This window comes from Apium graveolens, chromosome 10 (genome assembly GCF_009905375.1).
Source record: "Apium graveolens cultivar Ventura chromosome 10, ASM990537v1, whole genome shotgun sequence".
Classification (NCBI taxonomy): Eukaryota; Viridiplantae; Streptophyta; class Magnoliopsida; order Apiales; family Apiaceae; genus Apium; species Apium graveolens.
In genome coordinates, this window is record NC_133656.1 from 159,137,202 (window position 1) to 159,148,653 (window position 11,452).

General features: G+C 34.7%; 1 protein-coding gene across 1 annotated transcript; it reads right to left on the reverse strand.

Annotated features, from left to right (window-relative positions):
• Positions 1–6,217: 6,217 nt before the first annotated feature.
• LOC141689044 (ABC transporter G family member 6-like) lies at positions 6,218–8,674 on the reverse strand. The gene has a single exon (XM_074493204.1). The coding sequence runs from the start codon at positions 8,623–8,625 to the stop codon at positions 6,403–6,405; it is 2,223 nt and encodes a 740-aa protein (XP_074349305.1). The 5' UTR covers positions 8,626–8,674; the 3' UTR covers positions 6,218–6,402.
• Positions 8,675–11,452: the final 2,778 nt, after the last annotated feature.

The window sequence follows — 11,452 nt, forward strand, 5'->3', positions numbered from 1 at the left end:
ATCATGCTCTCTGAGTTGGATCCTTCAGAATTTGAGTTTCCATAATTATCAGAACTTGGCCTATCAGAACTTGATAAATTAGAACTTGAAGAGCCTGTTCTAGGTTCTGATGCTTCTTGAGATGTGGTTGGATCTTTAATATGCTCCCCCTGCACAGGTGCATTTTCCTTTGGCGTAGTCACCACAGTTTCAATAACATCAGAGTTTAACCCATCAGAGTTTGCAGTATCAGGATTTAGACTATCAGAATTTACAGAATCAGAATTTAAAGCTTCATTCTCAAATCTCAGCTGATCATGATCATTGAAATCTTCAAGTCCAGTAATCTTCTTATCATCAAAAGATACATTGATAAATTCCATGACAACCCTTGTTCTTAAATTGTAGACTCTGAAGGCTTTTGTGGAAAGTGGATATCCAACAAAAATTCCTTCATCAGCTTTTAGATCAAATTTGGATAGCTGTTCAGGATGAGTCTTAAGAACAAAACACTTGCATCCAAATACATGAAAGTACTTCAGATTTGGCTTCTTTTTCTTCACCATCTCATATGGTGTCTTTCCATGCTTGTTAATAAGTGTTGCATTCTGAGTAAAACAAGCAGTCTGCACAGCTTCAGCCCAAAAGTAGGTTGGTAACTTTGTTTCATCAAGCATAGTTCGTGCAGCTTCAATAAGAGTTCTATTCTTTCTTTCAACAACTCCATTTTGCTGTGGAGTTCCAGGAGCAGAAAATTCTTGCTTTAATTCATGGTCTTTGCAGAACTCTTCCATGATCATATTCTTGAACTCAGTGCCATTATCACTTCTTATGATTTTCACAGAGTCTTTGACCAATTTATCCAGTTGTTTGACATGATCAATCAAGATAGATGCAGTTTCACTTTTTGTGTGCAAGAAATACACCCATGTGTATCTGGTAAACTCATCCACTATGACCATAACATATTTCTTCTTTGCAATAGAAATGACATTCACTGGACCAAATAGATCAACATGTAGTAGGTGATAAGGCTCAAGAATTGAAGATTCAGTCTTGCTCTTGAATGAAGATTTTCTTTGTTTTGCCTTTTGACATGAATCACAAAGGCCATCAGGAGCAAATACTGATTTTGGCAGTCCTCTCACAAGATCTTTCTTGACTAGTTCATTTATATTATTGAAATTTAAATGAGAGAATTTCTTGTGCCAATCCCAGCTTTCTTCAATTGATGATCTGTTTAACAGACAGATTGCAGAACCATCAGAACTTGTTGAAAGCTTGGCTTCATAAATGTTACCATGCATGTATCCCTTTAGAACAACTTTGCCTTTAGATTTGCTTACAACTTCACAGTGTTCTTCAAAGAAATCCACATGATAACCTCTGTCACAGATTTGACTAACACTTAGCAGATTGTGTTTAAGTCCTGAGACTAGAGCTACTTTTTCAATGATGACATTTCCAAGGTTGATATTGCCATATCCCAGATTTTTCCCATGTTGCCATCTCCATAAGAAACTCCTGGGCCAGCTTTCTCCAAAAAGTCTGATAACAGGGCTTTATTTCCATTCATATGTCCTGAACATCCATTTTCCAGAACTTGGATGTTTTTCATGTTGCCCTGCAATCATAAAAACCACTAATTATTAGTTTTAAGGACTCAGACTTGCTTGGATCCTTTGGCCTTATTAAGTTTGTTAACATTTGCAGCGGATTTAACATCAGAGTTTATGTTAACATTTTTCTTATCAATATTTACAGTATCAGACTTTGCATCAGAACTTACACTAGAAGGAATAATGCTAACTTTCTTTAAAGAAGTTTTATTTGATAATAATCATAGTACAAACTATGATATTCCTTACAAGTATAAATAGAATGCCATAAACTACCACAATGAAAATAAGGATTTTGTGGCTTAAACCTAACAGACTGACTCTTAACTCCTGACTTTGAAGGTAAGGAGTTTATATTCTTATTCTTCCTGTAAAAAGAAGCCAGATGGTTAGAATTTCCACAATTATAGCATTTCTTTCTAGGAGCATTAGGAAAAGGCATATAATTAGTGCTTTTATTCACACCTTCCTTTCCATTCCTATTTTTCCTAGGTGGCTTTACCTTGTTTACATTCTTAATCTCTTTCAGCTTATACTTAAGCTGCTTCTTTGTCATTAAGCCTATGTTAACTTCAATTGGCTTATCCTGTTTCAATTTGTAAGAAGTTGACTCTGCCTTAACTTCTGTCTCAGTATTTTTCATCTTTTCAGAATCAGACTTTACAGTTTTAGCTACAAACTTAACAGGATTTACCTTTGGTTTATTAGTCTTTTTAACAATAATTGGCTTAATTTGTTCAGTTCCTGTTTCACTTTTATCATCTCCATAACCAAAGCCCTCTTTCCAGTTTCCACTACTTAGTAAATTCTGAGTTGTTCTGCCAGAGTTAGTCCAAGTCCTGATAATCTCTCTTTCCTTTTATAACTCAGTTTTTAAATATTGATTAATTTTAACACTTCATCTCTAACATAAAAAGCATCATCTCTTTCTTTCTGAGTTTGATGGAACATAACTAACTCTTTTTCTAAATAGTCATTCCTTTTCTTAAAAGCCAGATTTTCAGAAGTTAACCTATCATATGTTAAAGTCTGATCTCTATAGCTAATGAATATGGTTTTAAGATAAGATCTCAACTCAATAATATCACCAGTATGAAAAGCATAAGTTGTTTGAGGTACCTTTAACTCAGCAACATCAGAACTGCTATCAGCATTTGCCATCAAGGCATAATTCACCTCATTTTCAGAATCTGAAGTGTCTGTCCAGCTTTTCTTCTTTGTGACAAGTGCCTTGCCTTTGTCACCTTTTCCTTTCTTGCAATCAGGAGATATGTGGCCTTTCTCACCATAATTGTAGCATTTGACATTTGAGTAATCTCCTTTGTCAGACTTTCCTGCTTTGCCTTCAGATTTTCTGAATATTTTCTGAATCCCTTCTTATCAAGACTTCCACTTTTCCTGGAAAACTTCTTTCCCTTTATGAATTTCCTGTAAGCTATCTTTGTGATGCCCTTCACCATAAGAGCACACAATCTCATCATCTCTTCATCAGCATCCATCTCAGATAGACTTTCAGTTTCTGAATCCTCATCATCATCATCAGAACTTGATGAATCTGAATTAGACTTTGTGATGAGAGCCTTTCCTTTGTCTTTCTTTGAGACATCCACTTTGGGGGATTCCTCCTCAGCCTTAAGAGCAACTGTTCTTAACTTTCTCCCATGCCTCTTGCTTCTTTGATCCATCTCAAGTTCATGAGTTTTGAGTATACCATAAATTTCATCAAGAGTAGTTTCATCAAGAGCATAGTTGTCTCTTATAGTAGTTGCCTTCAAATCCCAACTTTCAGGAAGAGCTAAAAGGAATTTAAGATTAGTATCTTCAAGATCATATTCCTTATCTACCAGTGACAGATCATTCAAGAGTTTGACAAATCTGTCATATAAACCAGTTAATGACTCATCAGGTTTTGAGTCCAAGTGCTCATACTTTTGAGTTAGTATAGTCCTCATGTTCTTCTTAATTGCATCAGTTCCCTGGCATCTTATTTCCAAGGCATCCCATATCTCCTTTGCAGTCTTGCAGTTTATTACCCTATTTGACATGACATTATCAATGGCACTATGCAGCAAATGCCTTACCTTTGCATCATTGGCAATAGATGAGATATCTTCACTTTTCTCCTTTGGTACAGTCATTGCTGGTTGATCTGCAACTACAACAGAGAGCTTGGTTGGCTTATGTGGTCCTTCATTAATTCTATCAAGGTATTCTGGATCTATATCTTCCAGAAACATAGTCATCCTCACTTTCCATATGGGATACTCAGAAGGTTTCAGTATGGGAACCCTAATAGTCTCATATCGATTATGGATTTGAGTTTTTGGAGTTTCTTCAGTTTTGGTGGGCTTGGTTGGAGTTTTCTCTTCTTCGGACATGATTTTTTTGGATCTTTACTGTATATGTGTTAACAGATTGCTCTGATACCACTTGTTAGGTCACACACATTGTAGAAGGGGGTTGAATATAATGTATACTACAATCAAATCGAATTAAGAACACAAGTATGAAACACAGAATAATCTTATTAATAAAATAGTATTACAATGAAACCGTTCTCTCTCAGTGATGAACAAATATCATGAGAGCTGCTAGGGTTACAATGAATAATATTCTCGATTAAGATAACACATATAGTGTAAACCCTATGCTGTGTTTATATAGACACACAGTTACAAGATAATCTTCTAATTGATATCGAATATAAGTCTGCATCCTAAAATATATCAACTAGTTATCTTTTCCTCCAAGTATTCTATTCTTCATAGAATCCTTTTCCATGCATATTTCTTCTTGTATTTGTCTTAATCTTATTTCCTTCAATCAGCCGCCTTCCTTATCTGAATGTCTTATTAAGTCCTGATATTATCTCCTGATAAATATCTTCTGATATCTTAAGTTTTGATAACTTAAGTTCTGATATCTTAAGTTCTGACTTCAGTATAAGTACTTATTTCCAGTTAAGTCCTGATTTGTCCTGTTAGTTAAGATCTGAAAACTAAACACAAATCACTATTAGACAGGACATCACAAATATATCTAACAGGATGTTACTCATCCATCGGTACTCTCTGCACAAGCTGAATTTTCAACAATTGTTACAAGTGTATATGAGCTAGTGGTTGTACAATCACTCCTAGGATTGAGGGAAGGGAGTGAACAGAGTGAGAGGCTGAGTTGCTCTCAGGCAAAAGGAGAGGAAAAGAGAGAAATTATGTAGTCTATTTCTTCTAGCCTGGCAAAAGTGAGTGAGGGGGGTTCTACCTTAGTAGGTGAAGGTGAGGGTGTGAAGGTTGTGAGCCAAGGGGAGCCCTTGATGCAAGAAAATAGATAAAATGAGAGAAATGCAGGTTCAGGAGATATAAGGATGGAAGCCATTGTTAGTGAGTCAATGAATGTCAGTGATGCAGAAAAGGAGAGACTATTTCAGCAAGAATATCAAGTTGTCATAGATTCTATCTCCTTGGATGCTGAGACATTTACTCATCCTATTTCAGCTTAGCAATCTCTAGCTGGACAGGGCAGTGAGGATGCTGAAAGGATGCTCAACTTGGTGCATACTACGGCTTCTATGCAAAGGGCCAAGGATGTCATCACAGCCATACCACCCACAGCTGATGATGATGTTGATTATAGCACTGGTGGTTCTGAAGACATATTTGGGATTGAAGATGATGATGAAGAAGAATTTATGAACATAGGGGGAGAAGCAGGCCCTAGCTCCAGGTCAAACATTCCATCTTGGGTGTTTTCCAAAGAATGTGATGAGCAACACTTCAAGTCTACTCTCTTTCATATCATTCAACAAACTCAGACAGCTCTTCAAGCTATAACAAATGCCAACACCAAGAAGTTTCTTCAAGCACATCTCAATTCTCTTCAACTGCACCAAATTCAATCTCTTCAACACAATATGGATGTCACTGCAATTAAAACAGAAATTGATCAAGTCAAGAAGGATGTTTCTGAAAGACTGGATGCCAAATTTCCCAACACTACCATGCTTGACATCAACAGACAACTAAGGAAAAACTCTAATCTAGCTAGCAAAGTGGACTCCTTGGACACAAGACTCAAAATCTTGGAAGCTTCCATCACTGCAATCCATTTACATCAAGTTCAACAAACTCAGTTGCTTCAAAAGCTAGTGGCTGCACAGACTTCCACCTCCACTCAACTTGATGCTAACAAAAAGGGGGAGAAAGACTCAATTGTTCCAGTTAGCCGAGAGGAGTCAACAAGTGAGGGGGGGGGAATCTGCTAAACATACAAGTCAGTCAAGTAATTGTGCCAGAAATTACTCTTCCTAAGCCACCAGTCTTGGACAACATTAATCAGATCCAGATAGCAACTGCTAAGTTGGAATCGAATGAAAAATTCAAAAAACTTGATGTTGCAGCATTGATCTGATCCAGACAGCATTGATCTGCTCCAGACAGCAACTGCTAAACTAAAATCAAAATTTATCTTATTAAACTAGAAGCAGAGTTCCATCCTAATCCTTTTATTATTTTTATTATAAATTTATAATTATTATATATTTATATAAATATATTAAAATAATATATAATTGGTTAAATTAAAATTTAAAAAATATTTATATATCAACGAAACCCTTACATCGTACGAGATTTAATTTAGTAATACATAATTAATAATATAAATTTCATTATAACATATCCCAAATATCATAATTGCCACGCAACCTTTAAAATTTACAAAAAAAACAAGAAATCAAACAACCCCTCCCCTTCCGAAATACACTTACAAGCTGATTTTTCTTTTTTTTCTTTATCACTTTTTTTTACCTTCTCTTGTTTTTACTTCCCAACAATAAACAGAAGTAAAACAAAATCCTAAAGAAAAAACCCCAAGCCACAGTCACCCACAAGCAATTCCACTTGCTCAAATCTGTGATCCCTTGTTGCTGCAATATATCCGCCCCCGTCGTCAAGCATGTCCGTGCATTGATTGGCATTCCCAAGGTCTTGCTCATGCTCTTCAACAAGTTCAATTTCATGGCATTTGGAACTTGGCCTAATGGCGAATTGTCGAAAATTTGTACACCCTTTACAAAGCATTTTGTAGGATTCTCGAATTCGTTTTGTAGAACGCCTTCGTAAGGGTACTTCACTAGTGAAATGTAGTGGAACCATATCCAGTATGGAGGAATTCTGTCTCGAGTTATGAAGAATCCGCTGAATAGAAGAAAGTAGGCTAATATTGCAACTACAATTGTGTAGCCAAGCATAACATGAGGCACAACTCCGGAGAGGAATGTCACGAATGAACTTCCCGCCCAAAATGCAGCGAAGATCATGAAAAAGTAGAAAATGAAACCTGATAATCCACCGTCTAGGCCAACTGCCCAAAATGTAGTGGCAGAGAAGGCGAAGGAGAGAAATATTAGAGATGGCAAAACGACGAGTGAATGTGACAGAACATACGATGATCGACGATATGCATTGTAAGCTGTTTCTCTCATGAAAATGTAGCGCTCTTGAAGAAAAACAGGCAATGCATCTGCGCAAGTGTAGAATGTTGTGGACATTGCAAATGCGAAAAATCCTAGACGTTCTTGAACTCCTTTTGGCGAATTATCAAGGTTCCAGAACATTGTAGCTAATATGAAGCCAGTCACCATAACTGCTCCTAGTCTGATTCCGAAAAGCTCTGGCATTCTTCGAGAATTAGTGAATGATCTTTTGGATAACACTGCCATTTCAATCCAAGCCGGATTGGCGAATGTAGGAACCATAGAAGCAGGGTTCACATCGTTAGTTGCACCAGAAACAAGTTTACCTCGTGAAATGCTTGCACTTATGGCTTCTTTCAGTGACAAATTACGTGCAGGGCTTGGAGTTTGATCAAAATCTCGACGACTCCTTTTTAGGCTTTGCCATGATTTGTTGAACTCGACTAGGCTCTTTGTGCCACCGGGTGAGCCTTCAAGTTCACGGATCCGGTCCAGTGCAAACTCGGTCCGGTTCTCATTTTCCGGAATCGGATGTCCGAAATCCGAAAAATATAATGGTAGATTCGCAGGAGAACCGCTGTAAACCGTCTGACCTCGCGATAAAAACAGCAATCTGTCCAGTAAGCCAAGAATTCGATAACTCGGTTGGTGCACGGACATCATTACTATACTCCCACTTTGAGCAATTCGTTGCAAAACTTTTACCACCATATATGCTGACGTGGAATCAAGTCCCGAAGTTGGCTCATCTAGAAAGAGCAGAATTGGATCATGAATAATGTCAATCCCAATTGACACCCGGCGACGCTCACCACCCGAGACACCGCGATGGCCTTCATCTCCAATAACTGTGTCGGCAGCGTTACGGAGACCTAATTGATCAATCAGGGCTTGCACTCTGAGCTTCTTCTTCGATTTCGAGAGTGTTCTTGGAAGCCGAAACTCAGCTGCGAACATTAGTGTTTCTTCAACCGTGAGCATTGGAAAAAGTAAATCATCTTGCATTACATATGCCGAGATTACTTTAAGTAATCTCGACTCGAGATGTTCTCCATTGAGCGTAACCTTTCCTTTCAAGCTCCCTTTCGCAATCCTATTCGCTAACGCATCAATCAGAGTCGATTTCCCCGATCCCGAAGCACCAAGAACCGCAAGTATCTCACCATCCCGCGCCTCTCCCGAAATGTCATTAAGGAGAGTCTTAGTATTCGAATACATATTCTCTCCCGCGACAGGATTAGTCTCGGAGCTTCGATTCGAAAACAAGGACGGGAGCTTCATCTTACGACGAACTTTAACACTGTACGTTAAATTATTAAACGCTAGAACAAACGGCATAGCCCGAGAATCCGTACTCATCGAATCCTCGCTCATGTCAAGCGACTGATGCGGCGGTGTTTCATCGCCAACGACATCTTTTCGAACATCTCCGACACATTTCAGTAGCTGGCCAAGTGTGGGCGAGCTTCGGAGCCGTGAAGGCTCGATTTCTTCTCGTAAGTTGAAAAAAGGCATGCTATTTCGTATAGGTGAACTGGTTTGAGTTGCCATTTCTTTAGAACAATCAATGAGATTCGAACATATATATATATATATAAACAATGAGGAAAATTGTGTGTTTATGAATGTTGAGTTTACGTGCGTATATATTGCATGTTATGTGTTGAAGAGGGGAAAAGGAGTGAGGTGACCAACACTTCCTAATATTTGATATCTACACGTCTTCTATATCTGGTAGTGTTTGATTTGACACGTGGATGGTAACTAATTAATTAAGTAAGATTTGAAGTGTATTACGTAGAAAATAAAGAATATTACTTGTTGTTTACTCAACCTCATCAAGGAAGGGGTTTGGAGGGAAATTAGGTTTAGGTGTGTGTGGGTCATCTACTATTTGCCTATAATTTGTGTGAGACGAGTTAATTTTTTTTAATACAAAATATTGAGGTATATAGAAATGTGATTGTAAGCAATTGTAGATGATGAGTCATTGCGGTGCTAGGCTAATTGTAGGTATAACGAAATGAAATACTGGTAGACAACTGGAATCTTTGGGGTTAAAAGCTTTAAACTAATAAAGGCTTTATTCTTTGCAAAGTGTTTCTAGATTAGATGTTTCATTTAATAATACAGTATATGACAATTTTCATTGGTCAATTACTGATCAACGATTATATATCCTGATTAACAACTTTCCAATTTCGGGAATTAGAAAATAGAAATTTTGACATCCTTGGGTAATAATTTCTTTCAGATATGGTTATTGGATGGGATGGGGGCACAAGAGTAAGACTTGAAGATTGAAGAGATACATTGATGGAGAATGATTTGTTAAACGGGGAGGTTGCACGTGATTAAGTTAAATTTGAAAATTGTATGACCGCTCAAAATGTTTCTAAAATATTCAAGCATTTTCAGAAATATAGTATTTTTTTATCCAAGTGATTTTCAGAAATATAGTATTTTTTTTTATCGAAGTGAACAGACTTTATGAGATTCAAACATGTAACCAAGAGAATAATTATCCTTTTTTTAACTAACTGAGTCAACCTTGCGGGCGACATCATTCTTAATATTATTTGTTTGGTTAAGTGGTGGAATGAATATATTTAATTTAAATATACTAATTAGTAACCCGTACGAAGCACGGACCCAAAATTAAAAATAATAGTATCACATTATTATTTGCATAAAACTGAAACTCATAATCCGTGCAAAATACTGATCTAAATATAATATATAAAATGTTGTTAAAATATGTAGTTAAAAAATCGAAATTAAGTGTAACTCTAAAATTTCACTGTATAGTTCTAATTTTGCATGCACCTAATTACTTATATAAATCTGACATGTTAACTTACCAATACGATTATTTTAAATTAAATCGACGCTCGAATGTTCAACAACAAATAAAAATTGAAGGAAAATAAAATTTATAGAGAGTAGAAGTTAATTTTTGTCGGCTGAGATTTATTACTTAAAATTTTAAAAATAGTAGTATAATTTTCTAGTGACTACCAAGATTTGGGACGCTTATTAGTATGGATAGTTGATAACCAGTGCAAAACACGGGTCCGAGACTAAAAATATCGAATTAATATTTGTAGAGAATTATTCATAATCCGTGCGAAACACGAATTAAAATTAATATATTAATATCAAATATTAAATTTTTATTTGCAAAAAATAGTTATGTGGTTAAAAATAATCGAATCAGTTATGAAATTTTCCACTATAATTCTAGTTTCGCATTGTTTTACTTGATATAGAAATCTAACATATTAGTTTTATTTTTGTGAAACGAAATATATATCTATCTTATGAACCAAATATTTGTTCTTTAGATAATGTAATATTAATTAATAAAATTTGATAATTATCTTATAATTGGCCTTTTTAATATAGTTTATTTAATATTACTTAATTATCAATAAAAAAATTACAAATTAAAAGTAAATAGATGTTATTAAAGTTAATTTAATATTACTTAATAAAATCGAAATACAGCCCATAAATTTGTTACTGTTAAAATATGTTTTTTAATTTAAAGTAAATAAACTATGTGATGGACAGTAACAAATACGATCGTTAAATCAATAATTTTCAGTTTAAAAGTTAATAAATGTTATTAAAGTCATTTGATATTACTTAATTATTTTTCAAATAATGTTATAGAATTTAAAATTTACAGAGAATAGAAGTCAATTTGTGTCAATAGTTTAGTTTGTAGTTAGTAGTTTTTCAAAATAAAAGTATATATATATATATGTTATTTTACTTAATTTAACATAACTTAATAAATTTTTAATATAATTTATAAATAAACAAAGTTTACAGAGAATATAAGTCAATTCGTGTTAGTAGTTTACCTAGTAGTTTGTAGTTTTTCTAAAATTAAAAAAATAAATATAAGTTATTTTACTTAATTTAACGTAACTTAATAAATTTTTAATAAAATTTATAAATCATTTAAATAATATTTTTATTTTATGAAGTAAATAGACGATTGGATGAACACTAACTAAAAAGAAAAGAAAATTTACAAAGAATAGAAGTCGATTTGTGTAAAAAAACAAAGTTTATAGAGAATAGAAGTCAACTTGTATAGGTAAGTACCAAAATTTGGTACTTTGGTAGTTTCGTACATTTAGCACCAAATTATACATGATTTCGTTTATTAATAAAGAGTATAGATTTAATTTATTAATTTTTATTAATTCAAAAAATTAATAAAATTCTACTTTTTGTTGTTTTAATCTATTAATTAAATTTTGTGTTAAACATTTATATACAATTGTATACCAAAATGAAAATTGTATTTGATTCCTCGTACACATATTTCATACCCATCTCTCCACTAGGGTATTAGAGATCCATA

What these genes read in the sequence shown, in the direction of transcription:
- LOC141689044 (XM_074493204.1), bottom strand. Translation starts at nt 8,625, where the DNA reads ATGGCAACTCAAACCAGTTCACCTATACGAAATAGCATGCCTTTTTTC.